The sequence below is a fragment of the Heptranchias perlo genome, chromosome 30, assembly GCF_035084215.1.
Source record: "Heptranchias perlo isolate sHepPer1 chromosome 30, sHepPer1.hap1, whole genome shotgun sequence".
Lineage (NCBI taxonomy): Eukaryota > Metazoa > Chordata > Chondrichthyes > Hexanchiformes > Hexanchidae > Heptranchias > Heptranchias perlo.
Genome location: NC_090354.1, coordinates 6728199 through 6750333, shown reverse-complemented (window position 1 = coordinate 6750333; position 22135 = coordinate 6728199). Strand labels below are relative to the sequence as shown.

General features: G+C 43.4%; 1 protein-coding gene across 4 annotated transcripts in view; it reads left to right on the top strand.

The window, feature by feature from the left end:
• cacnb1 (calcium channel, voltage-dependent, beta 1 subunit) overlaps window positions 1-22135 on the top strand; it is a 188995-nt gene that overhangs the window by 98008 nt on the left and 68852 nt on the right. Inside the window, exon 2 of one of the 4 annotated variants that reach the window (XM_067968799.1) lies at window positions 21589-21640. The exons of the other annotated variants lie outside the window; for them this stretch is intronic. Coding sequence (XP_067824900.1) covers window positions 21602-21640 — 39 coding nt within the window. The 5' untranslated portion in view covers window positions 21589-21601. The remainder of the gene's footprint in view (window positions 1-21588; window positions 21641-22135) is intronic. 4 annotated transcript variants of the gene reach the window in all.

Here is a 22135-nt window from a genome sequence, read left to right as displayed (position 1 = left end):
GCCACCTGGCTGTTTTTTCACTGGCCCCAGGTGGGGCAACTCCGAAACTGGCTCTTCATTCAAAGCTGCTTAACTTAAATTATCTAATCGAATTATTCTTAACGCTAAACTTCTCACTTTGCTGCATCGTTTATTTAATTCAAATTACTGGATAATTCAGTTTGCTTCAGCACAAAATGCGGTTTTGAATGATCAGGAGTGGATTGTATTGTCTTGATGTTTCACTCCTATGAATTTTTGCACGATTTGAATTTAAAGTGGTAAAATTGATAGGATGAGCAATTAAATGCTGCGGTTTGGAAAAGTAACAAAATAAACGGAAAGTAAAAGATAGGGCTTACCTTTTTTAGGCACAGGGCTCCAGATTCTGCTCTAGAAGCCTCCTGCAATTCAACCAGCATACTTTGACCCTGGAATGAGTTCACTTGCCCAACAGGCCAGAGAGGCCCAGCCTAAGGGACAGACCATGAAGATGACTGGTGGGGGGGGCATTAACACTTGGTGGCATTAGAAAGGAAATTGGCAGAGAATTGAGGGTTAAGCCGTACAGGTCAAAGAATTAAGTCCAACTGAGTTGTGCAGCCACTTGCTGTGTGTTGTTGAGCTCTCACTGTTAGTTGTTTTCCAGAACACTCTTGCTGATTTGAGCGCTAGCTGGAAAATTGCGTTTGACTTTGGGCAGGAGAATGCCTTAAACCAGTGGGGTACTGGGAATACGACCCAGGGCCATTTGCGGCCTGCATTCACTTAAGCTGTGGCCCTTGGCAGACTTACTGCTCCTTGGACCTCTGGCCCTCCATTCGTGGACTGCTTGAATAAGGCTGATGACAGAGCATGATTGAAATCAGGAGCTCACGCATGGAGAATCGCAGGCGTCCTCCCACTCTATGGTACAGCATCCCTGTGAGGGGTCCATGAGTAAGTCACTGTCAGAGATGATGGCCCTCAACTAATAGCAAGTGTTAGCGGATTTCTCCTGTTACTGTAGCAACTGTGGTTGTTAATCCATCAACAATAACCTCCACTTGACTCTAGCGCAGGTGGTTATAAAATAGCAAGTTTAATAGATTGACTTACAACAGAGTTGCACTGTAGCTGCCTTCAACATTATATTCAACAGTATCATAGTTATAATACAGCTGTCTACAGATTACATTAATGACAAGCAATCAATACAACCTGACCTGTACACGAATCCAGGTAGATCAGACCTGCCTGTGGCAATGGACTTCAGACAGTTTCCCCTTGAGAGCTCTAACTTTTGGGAGGCAGCATGTCCTATCTTTATACAATTCGGCTGTGTTGTTCTGTATATAAGCACCACCAGTCTTATCTCATGGTCTTAAATCATCCTACTTTGCTGACTCTCAGAAACCACCAAGGATTGTTTAATGTCTTGGTGTCTACGTTGCCTTTCCCCATTATCAGGTCTTAGTATGTTTATACTAGGTTTGGACACCATGTCTCGAGAATCTTAGTGTTTTTCACTATTCTAATGCCTCAGCACTTTTTCAATGACCTTTTGGGTTTCTGTAAGTTATTTTTCTCTGGGATGTGGACCTTTGCCCTCCTATTTTCTGTTCTTGTTTTAAACCATCTTCTTACAGTAAGTAACACTACTTTAGGTGATATTTGGGGCCAGTGCCCTACCATGCACTGGGTACATCTAGGCAAGGGTTGTCCATGATAGTATTTACACTGACTGATAGATTTGGAGATATTATGGCTGTGCAACTCAGCAGTATCGTTCAGTGGGAGGCTTCAACCCTCTTGGCCTGTCTGAGCAGATCTATGGACCGTTCACTCTGCCGGTCTCACTGATTTTATATTGGCAGTGTTTTAATTCGAATCCCGTGAGCTAGGTGCCAGCAGGCATTCTGCTGAATCCAGCTCATTTGTTCTGGCAGCAGAGTCGTAGATCCAGTTTATCGTGAATCTTCAAGCCTGCCACTGGAACAAGAGAGCCAAACTTTACTATGCAAATGCAAAACGACAGCTTGCAATTGCTGGTTTTCTGAAATCCAAATTAAAATGTTACCAATATAAGCTCTAGGCCCATCACCAAATGCACCGGTCAGATCAAGAAGCTTGACGCCATCCAAGGTAAAGCAGTTCACTTGATTAGCGGCCCATCCATCATTTTAAACATTCACTCCCTCCACCACCGGCACACCGTGGCTGCAGTGTGTACCATCCACAGGATGCACTGCAGCAGCTCGCCAAGGCTCCTTCGCCAGCACCTCCCAAACCCGCGACCTCCACCACCTAGAAGGACAAGGGCAGCAGGTGCATGGGAACAACACCACCTCCAAGTTCCCCTCCAAGTCACACGCCATTCCAACCTCGACATACATCGTCGTTCCTTCATCGTCACTGGGTCAGAATCCTGGAACTCCCTACCTAAGAGCAGTATGGGAGAACCTTCACCACACGGACTGCAGCAGTTCAAGAAGGCGGGCAACTTAAAAAGAAAATTTGCATTTAAATAGCGCCTTTTATTCCCTCAGGATGTCCCAAAGCGCTTTACAGCTAATGAAGTATTTTTGAAGTGTAGTCACTGTTGTCGGGATGGGCAGTAAATGCTGGCCTTGCCAGCAACGTCTCTATCCCAAGAATGAATTTTTTTTTAAAACCAAATAAGTTGAGGTTAATTCTGATGGAGAGAATGACAGTGATAGGGAAATGTAATAATTTTGACTTCAGGAGGGGAAAAGACACAAAGGATGAAATTCATCCTCTAACCACAAATAAGAGTGCCTGTTTTTCCCCTATAATTAATAGCTCCAAATACATTTGTGGGAACGTCACAGGCTTGAAATGTGTGATTTCTAAGAATGCAATTTCACTAGCAAGTTGTTAATTACAGAAAAAAAATGAGCATTTTACCACTTTTGTTGCTTAAAAAAAAATTTTTTCATCCTCTGTTGTCAGCATTTTAGAATTTTTTTTACAGCTCAGAAAGACCGATCCCATTAGTCCCATTCCCTTGCCCTTTCCCAATACTCTTTTTTAAGGTTCTCTTTTTCAAATATTTATCCACTTCCCTTTTAAAAACTATTATGGATTCTGCTACCACCACGGTTTCTGACCGAGCATTTCCTGTCCTAACAACCCCTCTGCTTAAAAAAAAAAATTCTCCCAACCTATCCCTGTATTCTTTTTAAAAGTGGTGGTTTCTGAAGTTTTAAACCTCACTACTAAATTTAAGCTGTAATCCCACACTTCTGGTTCCCTTCCCTGGCAAATGTAAGTTTCAATCAGTACCAAGGTTTAACAGGAGGGTTTCTGCTGTTCTGTATTTTAGCAAAAATGTAAATTTCGTTTTCTATAAAACCCATTTAGAATTTTTGGTACAAATAGCACACACATACCTTGCTCCTAACCCTGCTGGCATTGTGAAAATATTGCAGCAATATAATATAATTCTCTATATAAATGCAATAATTTGGAGTTACTTATTTTGCTGTGTTCTAAATCCTGACATTTTAGCGTCTCTAATGCAGAACATGTGTTTTTTCTGTAAGCCAGTTATTTTTTTTAATATTGTGGGAACTATAGAACAGGAGCCTGGAAAGTACACGGTGCATTCAAATTCCACGTCCTCTGTTTTACAGGAGAGATCAACCCATTTACTTCAATGGGTTTACACCTCTGTTAAAATAGTAAAGCAAGGAATTTGATATGAACACGACAAATATTCTTTAAATATCGCATAGCAGAACTTCCAGGCTGAGAGGTTGTAACCACTTCCGTGACCAGACTTAAAAATAACACAAAATGGCTCGTGAGTGAGTTATTCAAAAGAAGTTACTTAATAAATAACGAATAACATCATTCTAATTCTGCAAGTGGTTGGGGGTTGGTGGGGGGGGTCAGAAACTGATCATTACTTTTGGTAACAGCTGTGCACAGGGTTTATTTCAGAAGTGTAAAGGAGAAGGCCAGAATGTGCAGACTAACGTAGAGCTGCGAGTGAGCAGGAAGCCAGTAATTCAGTCGAGTTGGCCTCATAAAGGGTAGTGCCTTTGTCACGGGGATACTGCCCCTCAAAAAAATCACAGGACGGTTGCAGTTGCATTCGGAAGAATCGTTGCCGGCTGTAAGAAGAGCTGATTACTGTTCAAACACCTTCCCCTCCCGCTCCATTGACTGCCCTAAGCGCTGGAATTCCCTCCCTAAACCTCTCCGCCTCTCTCTCCTCCTTTAAGATGCTCCTTAAAACCTACCTCTTTGACCAAGCTTTTGGTCACCTGTCCCAACATCTCCTTATGCGGTTCAGTGTCAAATTTTGTTTGATAATTGCTCCAGTGAAGCGCCTTGGGACGGTTTTACTACGTTAAAGACGCTATATAAATGCAAGTTGATGAGCGGCTGTGCTTTGCATTGCAGCTGATCCCGGCACTCAAGTTTAAGTCTCTGTCTTAAAAGGTACAATTTAACAAGTAAATTTGTTGACAGTAGCCGATTTGTATATTAAAAAATATTCCTTTTTTAAAAAAAATAGAAATTAAAAGAAAAGGAATCACGCTTGCTTTGGGGAAAATCACACTTGTCACACAGTAGGTTGCAGAGATAGTGGGATTTGTTCGGCATGTGAAGTCACGACAAATCACTAGCATTACTCATAATCAGTCATAATGCCTTGTTCCTCATTCTGCAATCATGTAGGAAAGTATCACTTATAATGTGACCCAAGGGTCACTTACAGTCACCTTACATTCACCTCTTGCCCACAACACATCTAATGAAACATGTGTCTCTTGCACCTCATTTTACAGCCAGTCAGGGCTGGGATGTTGCTGGTGCCGGCATACGAGAGAGAAAGAGGTTAATAGGGTAAACTCGTCAAGCATGAGCTACCCCGAAGAGAGTGTGGGTCAAGAATCGACACGACTGTGTTGTAGCCCTGTTCCTGACCAGCACCCCTTTCAATCCTGGCTCCCTGCTGGGAACGTGGGACCAGTGCATTGACCCTTGTATATAAAGACATAACAAATGCAGTTGGTCTGTGAGAATGACATTGAACAAATCACTGCTCAGGATTGTAGCCCATAACAATTAGTAATTGATGCTAGACTCTGGGGTAGATCTTGACTTTGTGCGATTGTGTAAAAAGGGTGATTGGCGAGTCAGCAGCCTCTCCCCATTCTTATTTCAGGAATCTAACAACACCAGGTTATAGTCCAACAATTTTATTTTAAAATCACAAGCTTTCGGAGATTACATTTGTCCACCCCAGTCCATCACCGGCATCTCCACATCTTTCTTATTTCCATTGACTTCAATTGGGAGAGGTGTAAAACAGGCTGCCGACTCACTATCATCCGTTTTACACTATCGCACAAAGTTAGGATCTGTCCCTTTCTGTGTTGAACTCTGCTCTGGTTCCACTGTAAAAAGTTTATTTCGTACAAGTATGTGACTCAGTACTTTAAGGCAGTAATTTTAGAGTAACAGTGTCACTTGTATTATTGGAGCGTAGAATAAAGGAATCGGTGAGCAATGCTATAAAAGTTACATTATAGTAAAGCTAAAAGCTTAGTATATGCAAAATATTACTAACTCCTGAGTATCAAAGGAATATTGCTGCACTAGCCAGCGAGTGGTTAGAATGTGGATATCTCGATGGGGCTAGATGGAGGAGGGTGGGCTGAATGGCCTGTTTCCGTGCTGTACATTCTCTGTTAGGAATCAGAAGGTTTTATTGTGCAGCCGTCAACCATAGAGTCAGCGTGGGACCTGTGCTTGGCCAGTTGCCAGCGCGAAACACTCGCCCAATAGGCAGCTCACCAATTTGGAGACAGGAAATCAGACAGTGCGGTTGCCTGCCAAGGGCCAACTGCTTAAAGGGGAGGTATATTTTCCGTCAGGAACTGAAAGAAGCAACTCCGTGGAGGAGCAGGCAACATGCGTGCAGAAACTTCAGCAACAAATACATAATCTTTCCCATCTGTTCAGGTGGAAAATTCAAGAGACTGCCAGAAAATTGTCTCCAAAAAGCTTCATCTAGCTTTACCTGAGGGAAGCTGAGGATCCCTTTTTAAGCAGTGCTGGAATGGCCACCTCCCAATCTGTACCAGCCATGGTTGGTGGACGGGATAGAAACTGGCAGCTGTCATAGAATCAAACACCACAGAAAGAGGCCATTCGGCCCATCGTGCCTGTACCGGCTCTTTGGAAGAGCCCTCCAATTAGTCCCATTCCCCTTGCTGTTTCCCCTTCAAGTATTTATCCAATTCTCTTTTGAAAGTTACTATTGAATCTGCTTCCACCGCCCTTTCAGGCAGTGCATTCCAGATCGTAACAACTCGCTGCGTAAAAAACATTTCTCCACATCTCCCCTCTGGTTCTTTTGCCAATTACCTTAAATCTGTGCCCTTTGATTATCGACCCTCCTGCCAGTGGAAACAGTTTCTCCCTGGTCAGTTGGGCAGAGATGAAAATGGGAGCTAAATGACCTCACCTGAGCCCTATTTAGAAGAATGAAAGGGGATCTCATTGAAACGTATAAAATTCTGACAGGGCTAGACAGACTGGATGCAGGGAGGATGTTTCCCCTGTCTGGGGGGGTCCAGAAGCAGAGGTCACAGTCTCAGGATATGGGGTAGGACATTTAGGACTCAGATGAGGAGAAACTTCTTCACTCAGAGGATGGTGAACCTGTGGAATTCTCTACCACAGGAGGCTGTGGAGGCCAAGTCACTGAATATATTTAAGATGGAGCTAGATAGATTTCTAGACACACAAGGCATCAAGGGGTATGGGGAGAGAGCGGGAATATGGTATTGAGATAGATGATCAGCCATAATCATATTGAATGGCGGAGCAGGCTCGAATGGCCTACTCCTGCTCCTATTTTCTATGTTTCTATTTAGATTTAAGCACCAAGCTCCCGCCTGCTTCCGACAGGAGTTCTTGTCGCCAAGATTCACGTCTGCCCGAAATTAGGAACGGGCATCAAAGCAGCGGTACGTCGGAGGGACCAGCAGCAGCTCCGTTTTTGGTTCTGTTACCACCTCATATATTTTTAAGCGCAAACGGAGCGTTAGCGAGACAAAAATCGCTTCACTGATCCTGATCCAGACACTGCGAGGCAATGGTTGACGGAAGCCATATTGTTAAACCTCGCAGTAGCTCAATTGGATGTGTTTTCTCACCGCTTTCAGGCTGGGGTGGCCTGACATTTACTTGGCGTAAGTGCGCTACTGTTTAACAGATGGGGCGACGCTTCAAACTATTGCTCGTTATGCAGATGAGAACTATCTCTAGCTCTTCTTGCAAGGGAATAACACATTGCAGGGAAGGTGTTGTACATATCTCTCAACCTACATTGTGTTGAAAGTGTGAAATTTGGGTCAGTGCTCGAGACACGAGCACAGTTTTTTTTTGCAGAGTCCTCAAAACAGCTGATTTTATCGGCTTTTGGGAGTTTAGTGCACTGTTGCTGTTTAATTTCAGAGTGGCCCAATTAAAATGGGACAGTGGGAGCTGGGCATTACATGTAGGATAACACACAGGCAGTGGGGGTGTGTTATGCAGTAAAGAAAGAAGTTGCATTTATATAATGCCTTTCATGACCTCAGAACATCCCGAAGTGCTTTACAGCCAGTGAAGTACTTTTGAAGTGTAGTCACTGTTGTAATGTAGGAAACATGGCAGCCAATTTGTGCACAGCAAGCTCCCACAAACAGCAATGACCAGATAATTTGTTTTTAGTGATGTTGGTTGAGGGATAAATATTGACCAGCACACTGGGGAGAACTCCCCTTCTATTCTTTGAAACAGTGCCATGGGATCTTTCACGTCTCATCTGAAAGACGGCTCCTCCGAAAATGCAGCACTCCCTCAGCATTGCACTGGAGTGTCAACCTAGATTTTTGTGCTCCAGTCTTGGAGTGGGGCTTAAACCCACAACCTTGTAACTCAGGCGAAAGTGCTGCCCACAGAACCACAGCTGGCCCCTGGCGGGGGAAGTGAGTTACACAGCAGCAGCAGATTGTGGAGTTAAGATGACATTTCACTCTCGTTGGTTTACAATATCTTCTGAGCAATGAGATTTCCCACTGCCTTGTGACGCACTCCAGCCTGTATTATTTTGTAAAATACAAAGCAAGTCAGTTTATGGTGAGTTTTCTTTTGCTGTTGTTGGATGTCAGTAACAGCCCCCTGTGTCTGAATTATGCGATTCGAACTGCAGTGATGGATTTTCCGAATCCCAGCGGAAGTTCAGTCCAGAACCGTTAGGTGATGGTGCAAAGCTGGCAAGAAGTCCAGTGATCTGATTGCATGGAATTTTCTGTGTTCCCCTGCCCCATGGAAATTAGATGCCCTTCCACTGACCCCATAAACTTCAATGGGATCAAAGCTGGAGGAATTTTGACCTCAAAGCCTATGAATTATATGCCGCCGAGATTTCTGCGCGCCTCCATTTCTGGCCTCTTGCACATATCCCACTCCCTTCGTCCCATCATTTCCTGCCATGCCTTCAGCCGTCCAGGCCCTAAGCTCTGGCATTCCCAACCCAAACCTCTCCATCTCTCTCCTCCTTTTAAGACGCTGCTTAAAACCTATCTCTTTGACCAAACTTTTGGTCACCTGTCCTAATGTCTCCTCCTTTGGCTCGGCGTCATTTTTTGTCTGATTACGCTCCTGTGAAGCCCTTTGGGGCGTTGTACTATGTTAAAGGCAAGGAGTCTTTCAACACCAGGTTATAGTCCAACAGCTTTATTGTTGCTATAACACCAGGTTATAGTCCAACAACTATAACCTGGTGTTGTAAGACTCCTTACATTTGTCCACCCCAGTCCATCACCGGCATCTCCACGTTATGTTAAAGGCGCTATATAAGTGCAAATTGTTGTTGTTGAGGATGTGAATAATTGAACTGCAGAACAATTGGGGCTTTTTTGGAAGTTTCCGAACTTGCACGATTATCATCTGGAGTGAGACAGGGTTAGCCATCGCGGTTGAGTGATTATTTCTTTGCACCGTTATTATTTATGACACATCATTTAAGCTAGACATGCCATAAACTTGAGAACTGCTTTACAATCCCTTCCCCTCCAAAAGCAGCAGGGCTACGATCACTAAGGTGGAAAATGAAGTGAAATGAAATTTTATTCCCCTATTTCAAGCCATTATTTATTTACACAGGCTGCACCAGCTCAGTCCAAGTGCAGTCATTTTCCACCAGCAAAGGCGACAGAGTAAAATAATCATGCTGCTTTAAAATTTAAAACTTTATATATCCTGTATAAACATGATAAATTAATATCAGTTAAGCGCAAGGATTGTTAGTGACCACAGCTGACTCACTGACAGTGTAAAGCTCACCAAAGGATCGCATGGAACTACAAGTAGAAAAAGAACTTTCCTTCCCCCTGTCCCCAACCGTTACTTATAATATTGGCCCAGAAATTGCTCGGAGCAGCGAACCAACAGTGCTCGCTGCTCCATAGATTTACGCTAACCCACTAACTTACCGCAGTCTTTACTGTGTGCAGTTTCTCTAATAGGAAGCGGAGAAGAGCCCAGCGTTAGCTGCAGCGAAGCTAGGACCCATCAGATTGCAGCATTTTTGAGAAGCTGTGCACAGTTTCTGCAAGCTGCAACGTAAAATCCAGGATGTGAAAATTACAACATTAAAATCATTTGTAAAATCAGTTGTAGATAGTGAAAAAAGAGAGGGTAAGAAATAATCGAATTTTATAAGAGACAAAAGTAAAGAAAATTTTTTTTTAATAACATAGTTTTTGGTCATTTAAAAAAATTAAAATAAGGAGTAATGAGACTCCACATTTTTAAGTTAGTTTTTAATTATTTGGCAGTCATTAAGACTTAGCGTAAATCTATGGAGCAGCGAGCACTGTTGGCTCGCTGCTCCGAGCAATTTCTGGGCCAATATTATAAGTAAGTAACGGTTGGAGACGGGGGGAAGGAAAGTTCTTTTTCTACTTGTAGTTCCATGCGATCCTTTGGTGAGCTTTACACTGTCAGTGAGTCAGCTGTGGTCACCAACAATCTTTGTGCTTAACTGATATTAATTTATCATGTTTAAAACTTAGTTTAGACCATTTTTTTAAGCGTACCTGTTTTGCGGCGATATTAGTTTCTTTCCAGCTGGGCAGATGAGCACGCTGGCGCTGGAACACTTATTCCAGCGGGCGATATCCCTTTAATTCGAAGCTGTCATCTCACCAGCGAACCAGGAGGAGCAAGTTCCGGATTTCCGCGTTTCACTGCGCGTGTGCGAACGCTGGAACTTGCTCCTCAATTTCGCCTCTAACAACGGCGAGCGCTGTTGAACTCACTGTTCTTTTCTGAGCAATTTCTGGGCCATCAGCTGATCTCCTGTGGCATTGCGCATTGGCAGTCTGTGATCTGGAGCACGGCTGTGACGTTTAGCTGCCGAAACGGAGCTGTGTTTAAGCTGGCCTGTCCTTTTAAGGCCATTGTTCCCTGTGGGGGAGCGATCTAAGGAGGCACGTGCTGAGGCCGATCAGAGCCTAATTGCTGAGGGAGGTGTCTATGGATTGCCAGCTACTTGCAAATCGCTGGCTGCTGCTTTGTACACACTCTTTTATATAGCAAGATTTTTATATGATGTAATGGATAGGAATCTTTCAGAAAATAACATTTTGGGATACTGTATTTGAGACATGATGTGTGGTCAGTGTAGCAGTGCTTGGGAGGAACAGGTGACTTTGGACCTGTGCCTTCTCAGCAAGCCTTCAAGAGGGAGCTGGATCGGTTCCTGACTGGGGCAGAGATCGCATCATATAAAAGGTCTTTATAGATATCACTTGGTCCATGTGATCGCCTGGATTGGTTTCGAACGCCTGAGGGGATCGGGGAGGAATTTTCCAGAGTGTTTTCTGCCCTTACTGGTCCTGGGTTTTTTATTTTTTTTTGCCTCTCTCTGGAGATTACATGGAGGTTTGGGGGTGGGGTGTGGTCAAGGAATTGTCGAGACATGATGCTCCAGCCATCATGGTGTGTGGGGCAGGCTTGATGGACCAGCTCGTCTTTTCCTGCCTGTCAATTTTGTATGGTTCGCAAAGCTCTCCTCCACTGGGGTTTTCCTTGTCTCATGTCTGGGTCTGTTGTAGACCAATTGATGAGACATTGATTGCTATGATTAGTCAACAACTCCATTATCATCGCATCATGCGACTACTAGGATGGTAGGCAAACTAGACGGACCTCGATCAGTCTTCATCTTACAGTTCCTATGTTCCGACTGCCGTAGAAGCCAAAACAAGACATGTTTTGCAATTAATTTCTTCCAAAGGGTTGAATACAAGCGCAACACAGTACAATCCAGCACTGACAGAATGTAAATTATAATTAAGTATTCCTGCAGCATTTTGTCGTCTCTAATTTTACTTCTGTTTTTTTTCTCGCCTTACTCTTCCTGGTTCTGAAGACAGTTACTTGTGCTGGGATGCAGTGCTGGCAGCTGTCCAGTTTCCTTGCCATTTCTTAATGTTTCAGTCTAGATAGTCTGTGTCAGGGCAGGGGTGCTATTCAACTGTGGGGTCCATCGCCACCATGTGTAAACCTGTCCACCCAACGTCCATGTTTGTGCAACTCCTGGAGGGATTATGAATCATAGAATCATACAGCACAGACGGAGGCCGTTTGGCCCATGCACCTCTGCTTTTTCCCCGTAGCCCTGCAAATGTTTCCTTTTTACAATGATAATACAATTCCCTTTTGAAAGCTACTATTGAATCAGCTTCCACCAGTCTCAGGCAGTGCATTCCAGGTCATCATAACTCACTGGGTAAAAAGAAATTCTCCTCCTTTCCCCCCCCCACCCCACCACCCCTGGCTTTTTTTAATCAATTATCTTAAATTATGTGATCTGATTTTACACATTGTATGACTTTCCATGCAAATTTTTTTTATATTTGTTCATGGGATGTGGGCGTCGCTGGCGAGGCCGGCATTTATTGCCCATCCCTAATTGCCCTTGAGAAGGTGGTGGTGAGCCGCCTTCTTGAACCGCTGCAGTCCGTGTGGTGAAGGTTCTCCCACAGTGCTGTTAGGAAGGGAGTTCCAGGATTTTGACCCAGCGACGATGAAGGAACGGCGATATATTTCCAAGTCGGGATGGTGTGTGACTTGGAGGGGAACGTGCAGGTGGTGGTGTTCCCATGTACCTGCTGCTCTTGTCCTTATAGGTGGTAGAGGTTGCGGGTTTGGGAGGTGCTGTCGAAGAAGCCTTGGCGAGTTGCTGCAGTGCATCCTGTGGATGGTACACACTGCAGCCACTGTGCGCCGGTGGTGAAGGGAGTGAATGTTTAGGGTGGTGGATGGGATGCCAATCATGCGGGCTGCTTTGTCCTGGTTGGTGGCTTGATGTTTTCTGCTGGCTGGGGTAGTAAGGAAGTGAGTCACATCGAACAGATTTGATCCTGGCCTGTACTGAGGAAGTTAATCTTAGCCAGGACAGTAATAGGGAACACTTTCAATGGCCTCCATGCCCCAAACCGGGGAGGAGGAAAAAAATCAGCCTGGATTCCCACCCCTGATCACTAACCGGTGACCCCGGCTGAAAGTGTGTGTGTTTATTTTTGTCATTGAACCCGACTGCAGCAAGAGGGAGTATCTTCAGGAGAGAGAGGATGAAATCTGGCAGAAAATCCTTATGGCTTGATTTGTAATATTTGTCATTTGAGCAGCTGTTCAGATGTTATGCAAAAGAAATGAAGAGTAGTAAGCCTGAGGATTGGGAGAGTTTTAGAAACCAACAAAGGATGATCAAAAAATTGATGAGAGAAAAAAACATGAAAGTAAACTAGCAAGAAATATAAAAACGGATTGTAAGAGCTTCTGCAAGCATGTAAAAAGGAAGAGAGTAGCAAAAGTAAACGTTGGTCCCTTAAAGGCTGAGACAGGAGAAATTATAATAGGGAATCAGGAAATGGCAGATGCGTTAAACAAATATTTTGTATCTGTCTTCACAGTAGAAGAGACAAAAAACATACCAGAAATAATCAAGGGTCTAATGAGAGTGAGGAACTTAAAGTAATTAATATCAGTAGAGAAACGAGTGGAACTAAAAGCTGATAAATCCCTTGGACCTGATGGCCTACATCCGAGGGTTCTAAAAGAGGTGGCTGCAGTGAAAGTGGAAGCATTGGTTGTGATCTTCCAAAATCCCCTAGATTCTAGAATGGTCCCAGCGGATTGGAAGGTAACAAATGTGACCCCGCTATTCGAGAAAGGAGGGAGAGAAAACAGGGAACTACAGGCCAGTTAGCCTGACATCAGTCATCGGGAAGATGCTGGAATCCATTATTAAGAAAGTGGTAACAGGGCTCATAGGAAATCATAATATGATCAGGCAAAGGCAACATGGTTTTATGAAAGGGAAATCGTGTTTGACAAACCTATTATTTTGAGGATATAACTAGCAGGGTAGATAAAGGGGAACCAGTGGATGTTGTATGTTTAGATTTTCAAAAGGCATTCGATAAGGTGCCACATAAAAGATTGTTACACAAGTTATGGGCTCATGGGGTTGGAGGTAACATACTGGCATGGATAGAGGATTGGTCAACGGACAGAAAACAGAGAGTAGGGTCATTATCAGGCTGGCAGGCTGTAACTAGTGGGGTGCTGCAAGGATCGGTGCTTGGACCTCAGCTATTTACAAATTATATTAATGACTTGGATACATTACACTCGGTCTCTTCATCGAAGTTTGCTGACGATACAAAGCTAGGTGGGAAAATAAGCTGTGAGGAGGACACAGAGTCTGCAAAAGCATATAGACAGGTTAGGTGAGTGGGCAAGAAGGTGGCAGATGGGGTATGATGTGAGGTTATTCACTTTGGTAGGAAGAATAGAAAAGCAGAATATTTTTTAAATGTTGAGAAACTATTAAATGTTGGTGTTCAGAGAAACTTGGTTGTCCTCATACGAGAAACACAAAGATTTAGTATGCAGGTACAGCAAGCAATTAGGAAGGCAAATGGAATGTTGGCCTTTATTGCAAGAGGGTTGGACTACAAAAGTAAGGAAGTCTTACTACAATTGTACAAAGCTTTGGTAAGACCTCACATGGAGCACTGGGTACAGTTTTGGTCTCCTTATCTAACGAAGGATATACTTGCCTTAGAGGCAGTGCAGCGAAGGTTCACTAGATTAATTCCTGGGATGAGAGGGTTGTCCTATGAGGTGAGGTTGAGTAGAATGGGCCTATGCTCTCTGGAGTTTAGAAGAATGAGAGGTGATCTAATTGAAACATATAAGAATATGAGGGGGCTTGACTGGGTAGATGCTGAGAGGCTGTTTCCCATGGCTGGAGAGTCTAGAATTAGGCGCATAGTCGCAGGATAAGGAGTCGACCATTTAAGATTGGGATGAGGAGGAACTTCCTCACTAGAGGGTTGTGAATCTTTGGAGTATATTCAAGGCTGAGATCGTTAGATTCTTGGACTCTAGAGGAATCAAGGGATATGGGGATCGGGCGGGAAAGTGGAGTTGAGGTCGAAGATCAGCCATGAACTGATTGAATGGCGGAGCAGGCTCGAGGGGCCGTGTGGCCTCCTCCTGCTTCTGTTCCTTATGTTCTTATGAGACATGGTGTATTTGTAACAGTGACATGGGCACTCCGATACTGACACCTCATTGGCACTCCGATGCTTTGTACCACACAGTGTTGGAACACAGATTCATGTTCACCATTTACTACACAGTGAATTCCTTACCTCATCCATGGTGTCACATAGAAGGGTAAATTGGAGTGCCTCTCACACGCATCCCATGTAGGGGAATCATCTGGGAGCAACTTAACTTTACCCTGTCGACGAGGGATGGTGGGTTACGTAAGAAAGCCAAGCGATGGAAGAGACGAAATTAATAAATACCCTTAGAAATTATACAATAAAACCCAACGGCATTTTGAAAATTACTAAGACGGTCAGTACTCTGAGTGTTAATGATTCACATATAAATAATTACATGTTAATTATTTCTCAAGCCTCAATGACACTAGAAGGCTGTAAATTAGATTTGAATATGTTTCATAAAAGACCTTGTAATTGGTTCTATTTGCATATCGCTGGTTCAATATGCTGCCTTATTGGTTCAATAATGTTGTATAGAGGATTAATCAGGAAGTAATCTTTTTGGGGGTTAATCTGTATCAACAAGCTATCAATGAATTCTGCTACATTAGAAAGATGGTTTACAGGCACCCTTAGCTATCTTTGAAAGAAACTAAACTCAGTTGTAGAACACAAAGTTCAAAAGGGACTGTTAATAACTGATGGAGTCAGCACCAAAAATGAGCAATCTCTCCTTGAGCCTTCTGTAGAAGTAACTCCGACTGAAAGAACAGATGCTCCTACTTCTCAGTGCAATCTTAAGAACCTGGAACAGATGAAAGTTCCTTTTTTTAATTTTCACTCTCTTGATGTGGGCGTCACTGGCAAGGCCGGCATTTATTGCCCATCTCTAGTTGCCCTGGTTTGGTACAGCTGAGTGGCTTGCTGGGGAAGTCAACCATGTTGGTGCGGGACTGGAGTCACTTATAGGCCTGACCGGGTAAGGATGGCAAGTTTCCTTCCCTAAAGGACATTGGTGAGCCGGTTGGGTTTTTACAACAATCCGACAGTTTCGTGGTCACTTTTTTTTTCATAGACACCAGCTTTTTATTTCCCGACATTTTAAATTGAATCGAAATTTTCAAACAGAAAGTACAGAACGATGAAAGCTGTTTGGCCGTCTAAGACCCAGACCGTTTGCAATGTGCCATAAGATGCATTCCAACCAAACAAAGAGAAACCTCTGTGAAATTTCTTCTAGTGTAGCAAAACTTCAGGGCCATCAATCAATCCAACGCCACAACCCAGTCACATTCTGCAGTGAGCTCTTCCATGGTCCCACCTTTGCATGAGCCTCATGGTCCTTGTATAAAGCACTTAATCACCTTATCCTGATCATTTTCAATCCAGTTTGGGATCCTATGCATGGCCATGTCCCTTTTTGAAGCAGTTAATTGACACTGGCATGTCTACTTTTGCTGGGAAAATGTAATCCCTTGCTCTTTGTCGGGGGGAAAATAATCCGTATCACCAATCTTGTTTGAGGCTGGTTAGTTGTGCACTTGTTTCTCTGGTGGCCTACATTTAATGGTCTATGTTGCCCCTGTTTCTCATGTTAAAGGACTGGATAATGTTCTCTCTTAATCATCTTTTCTCCAATGAAAACAAATTCAGTCTTGTTGATCCCATCCTCACAATTTGGAGTTCTAAGATCTGGAATCATTCTTGTTATATTCTGAACAACCTCCACTGTATCACATCCAGAACTACACGTAGCATTTCAAATGTGGGCTTACTAATGAACTGTTTGCTAATGGACAAATATTCATAGAACTTTATAACACAGAAGGAGGCCATTCAGCCCATTGTACTTGTGCCGGCTCTCTGAAACAGCTAGCCACTAAGTCCCAGTCTCTTGCCCTTTTCCACATATTTATCCATTTCCCTTTTGAAAGCCATTATGGATTCTATTTCCAGGACATTCCATGCCCTACCAGCCCTCTACATTTAAAAAAAAATCTCCTAATCTCTCCCTTCATTCTACTGCTCATGATTTTAAACGTATAGGGGCAGAATTTCCAGTATATATTCGCCCAGAGACGCGTGTAAAGTAAATATCCGGTGTAAAAGATCAAGGAAACTCTGATGCAAGTGTGTGCCGCATGTAATTATGCTGCACCCAAATTTCCTTGCTCTTTTCTGCCCATCGTTATCACATTGTTGTTTGTGGGACCTTGCTGTGCGCAAATTGGGTGCCGCATTTCCTACATTATAACAGTGACTACACTTCAAAAGTACGTCATTGGCTGTAAAGCACTTTGGAACATCCTGAGGTCGTGAAAAGAGCTATATAAATGCAGGTTCGTTCGTTCTTTCTTTAACTGTGTGATCCACTGTCACCCAGATGCAACTTTCTTCATTTATGATCATCTTCTGCTTCTTATTGATGATAAGTTAGTTTTCAATGCAGCCAGCTAAAAGGCCATTAATTCTATGAATGCAACCTTACCATTTTACTACATTAAAGGCGCTATATTAATGCAAACTGCTCTTTAAAAGTTTCATTGTGCTGCTCTTTATCAAATTCTTTCTAAAAGAATTAACATGATACAGGAACCCATGTGATGTGTTATTTGTGGAATGCCTTAACTAATGTTAAAATTTGGAAAATATTTATATTAATATCAATTATTTTGTTTGTGCGATGTCACAGAGCAATACTGCAGTTATGTAGAAGTGTTGCAGACTGTACTTTCACAGTTGGGAGCAGGACCTAGTGGTGTGTAGATGCTCAGAGACTGTTGCATATCATGGGCTAACAGCCCAAGGCTGGAGTTTGGCTGTTTAAATTGTAACCCATTTGGTTCAGTGATTTATTATGTATTTTTGAGATTTCTGTTCTCTGTGCCGTCACAGCTGGATTTCAGGTTCATGGTCTGGTGACCACATCAATAGTTCATCGTGTGGTACTGGGAATTATGGGTGGGGTCGATGGCAAAACGATGTGTCAAAGATTTCCCTTATTTGAAAAATTGCAGGTTATTTTGAAGAAATTATTGGCGTATTGGTGCTCTGTTATTGAAAATCTTTTATTCATATTTAAATATATAATATATATATTTGTCACAGTGACATTCGTGGTCAGATTGCTAGCAGAAATGAACCATTTACTGAGGCACATTGCAATTGTCCTCTCCTTCACTCCCAGTTCAAGGAGGCAGTATTATCCCTCCTGCCTTCTTAGAGGCACTCTTCACTTCCTCTTCCCTCCCTCCAACCACCGTAGCTCAAGAGGCATTCTTCATACTCTCCTCTAGTTCAATTCCTGGAGGCATGGGCCAGCTGCAGCCGTTGGCCTACGCTACTCGAAAGGGCCTGCTCTCAACTGTGAATGTACAGACCAGGTCACTTCTGCCACAAGTATTATGTGGGCACAGGATTGGGCTTGCCTGCTGATATTGGGCTTAGAACATGAAGCAAACCTTGTTAAGTGAGGTTCTGGAGGATGACCAGTGCTTGTCACACTGTGCCCCAGTAAGGGGCTCAATGCCTTAGGAATAGGGAAAGGGGAGAAAATTGGCAGAAAAATGAGGAAACAATTGGTGTTTCACTGGTGCTAGAAAGCTGCGGGAGAGCGAGAGCTATTTTATAATACAAGATATATTGTGATAGTAAATTTAAAAATTACTGTATTTGTTCATGAATTTTAAGATGTACTATAAGGTGTTTAATGTGCCAAATATGGGAGGCATCATTGTTTCCAAGTAAATCTGGGCAGGCGATTGACAGTGCATAAATAATTAGGTAATATGAGAGCCTTGGACCGGGATCAGTATCTGATGCAGGAATTCTGTTGCATTTAATAGGTGTGACTTAAGGAAGTGATTTTTTTTAATGTGTTGGAATTGTGTGCCAGGATCAGAAGTACACTTGAGACAGGTATGCATTAAGGCAGAGTTGACCATAAGCTGGGTGTTATTGAAGGACGGTTTACAGGTGGTGCCTGCTGCAGGTCAGCTCTGAAGGGAACAACTCACTGGATCTCGGTTGTACGGCAGCTGCTGTCGCTAGCTCTCAGTCGCCGTGTTTCCCCTTTCCTTCGTAGTAGATGAGTGACAGGTGTGTTGTGTTCTTTTAGCAGCACCTTGCATTTGGCAGATCCACACGGTGTCTTAAAGGGACATCATCCTCCTGAAATGGAAAAAAGTGTTTTAGAAAACCTTTTAATTTTGTTCTGGGAGAGAAGAACCGTGTGACATTTCAACATCGCGCTGCCACATGCAAGTGATGCAATGATCCTTTTCTTTGATACAATTTACGTCATTGCATTGTGTTCTTGAAGACAAATGGTAAAGGGTCTGGCAAACACTTTTTTTCATGAAAACTACCCCTTTAAGCCAAAAGCTAAAGCTAGCAAGTGTAACTGCTTTTGTATAACACCCACGACTGCCGTTGCTAGTATCTCTCTATGATGTAGGGGGCTCCTAGCACATAGGAGCATCACTTAAAGAGGAAACTGCTCAGCAGCATCAGGGGGTTAACCCCAATGACACGGGCTGTGTCACCCTCTTGAGTATTCGCCTTCAAAAAGGAAGATGAGGGCCCATGGTATTAACGGGAAAGTGGCAACATGGAAAGAGAAATGCTTGAGGGTAAAAGCAGAGAGTAGAAGTAAATGGACATTTCTTGGACTGGCAAGGTATAGCTAGTGGTGTGCCCCAGGGATCTGTGTTGGGACTTTTCTCATTCTCCGCAGATAGAAAATGATTTGGACTGGACATAGGGACCAGTACGGAGAGATCTCTGGTTTAGATGAAAATACATTTAAAAGCAGGAATGCAGAAGAGAAAAGCCAAAAAAAAAGGAAAAATAGGATTCTGAGTTTTATCTAAAGTTGCATCGAGTAAAAAGCAAAAAAGGTCATGATGAAGGTCATGAGAAAGGAACCTTCAATGATACATTTACAGAGCAAACGACAGAGAATGCAGAGGAGAGGACTCCCGGCTTTATTTACATGTTTTTCATAACTATTATGAGGCTTGGCACTTTCATGGCAATGACTATCGGCCGATTTTTTTTTTCTGATCCCATGATGTGCAAGGAAAGTCACTGCTAGAATAATCATGCATGGAGTCTGGGTGGAGTGAGTGACCGTCTCTCGTTCTGTGCTTTCTTATGTTCTTATAGTTCTTGTATGATTTGGACTGGACATAGGGACCAGTACGGAGAGATCTCTGGTTTAGATGAAAATACATTTAAAAGCAGGAATGCAGAAGAGAAAAGCCAAAAAAAAAAGGAAAAATAGGATTCTGAGTTTTATCTAAAGTTGCATTGAGTAAAAAGCAGTTCTTGTATATTGGCTCAGTGGTGGCACTCTTGCTTCTGAGTCAGAAGGTTGTAGGTTCAAGCTCCGCTCCAGAGACTTGAGAGCACATGTAATCTTGGCTGATACCTCAGTGCAATACTGAGGGAGTGCTGCACCGTCTTTCAGATTAGACATTAAGAACATAAGAAATAGGAGCAGGAGTAGGCCATACGGCCCCTCGAGCCTGCTCTGCAAGACTCTGTGTGTCCTCAAAGGTAGATGTAAAAGATCCCATGGTGCTATTCAAAGAAGTGCAGTGGAGTTCAAAAGAGATTACCTGGTCATTGCTGTTTGTGGGACCTTGTTGTGCACAAGTTGGCTGTTGCATTTTGTTCCATTACAGCAGACCAGCTGCATGTTGGTGGAATAGAAGAAGCCTTTATGGTGGTTGATAGCAAGAAAGTCAACAGCAGAGCCCTGGTTGTGTATGGGTATTATCTGATAATATATATTATGGGATTAGTAAAACAGAAGCAGTGTTGTTGACACTAAAAAGAGACCCCAATGAGGGTGGATATGATAGAACTGTTTAATTGGGGCAGAGAGAGACACACCGTGTTGAACACCGTGAAAACAGGAGTCAAACCCTACTGTGGTGGGGGGGACTGCAGGGTGGAGGCCCTGTTGCGGTTTGGGGAGTTCAAGAAAAGGCACTTCAACTCTGAACGCTAAACCCTTTATATTTTATGCACAAACAACACTGCAGACATCACTCATAAAATATTAAATGATTTAAATAAGGTAAACTCAGATTATTACTTCAGAGTAAACCAGAAAAGTAGCACCAAAGGTCAGAAGTGGGAATTATTGAAAGGTTAATTTAGAATCGATATTCGGAAGAATTCATTTACCGAGAGAATGATAAACATTTGGCATAATCTCAGAGACAGGGTATTTGAGGCAAGAACATTGGCGCTGTTAGAAATACAGTTGATGCTGTGTTTGGACAGTTAGGGTACCAAGGGAATGAGCTGTGATGGAGCACTTGGTCTTTTCTTGCCTATGAACTTATTTTTGTTCTGTACTCTGAAGTACATGATGTAAGTGTTTAGCTCTCTGGTTATTGTCTCCAGCTCTACACTCTGGAATAATTTCATTATAAGTTACTGGTCACAAATTATTCAGACTTTTGGTCTACATCTGGTCAAGTACAGCAAGGCTGATTTTATGCTTCAGGCCAACGTTAGGACTTTCTGCTAGCGCAAAGCTAGCCAGAAACAGTGAGCTAACAGCCCTGAATTTAACTAATTACTCATAGCTGCCTGTGCAGCTTTCGCCTTGTCCAGCAAAGGGGGAAATGTGGAAAATCTAGCTGGCAGGGCAGATTTACAGGGATATGCACACTTAATGGTAAGTGGCTGTGAGTGTGGTCATATATATTGTTTCAACCTTTATAAAGCTTTAAATTGAATTTTAAATATTTTGTCAGTCTTTGCCAAGGCTGGGGGGAGAGGACTGGGGGAAGAAGTGCCAGGCGAAAATGTAGCGACGGAGTGGCATAGCCCCTGCCCCCCATTTGACGGCTGGCAAAATGGACGTGAAGTTGCCTGAGGTGGGTGCAAGCAGAATTGCCCTGTTTGGCACCTCGGGACGCTTCCCCAGAGGATAGCAGTGCACTGTTCTTGGCAGCAGGTGGTGACCAGGTTGTGTATACTTAACCTGCAGGACCTGGGAAGAGATGCATAAGAAGACAACGCACTTTAAGGAGTCTGGCAAGGTAAGACTACCTGACGGTACCATGTATTGAGTAGATGGCCCACGGTTGTATTCCACACAGTGTTGCCTGTCAGCCTGTTCCACATTTACTGCTGTCCCATACCAAGCCCTCGCGCAAATTTACAAACACTCTCGCTGCAATCTCATGCATACCCATACCTCAGCTGGGCGCACCTTCCAAATGCAGTGCAGAATTGAAGTCTTGCCAAACTTACGTTTTCCAAGGGCACAGCATCTCTAGTCATTGTAAAACAATCTAGCTGCATGATGCATAGTTATTTACTGATCTCCAGATTGGCATGCAGGTTGTGCACACATCTGTCACGGTGCATATGACCCTTCAGCTCCTAGCATCTCAAAATCACTTTTCTGCTTGCGGAACAAGATGGCACATTGGGGAGGCACAATCCCAACCTGTGGTATGGTCTCCCTGGTGAAGAGTGGGTGGCGAAGGTACATCTCTTCTGACATGCCCAAATAGCTCTGGCAGGATCTC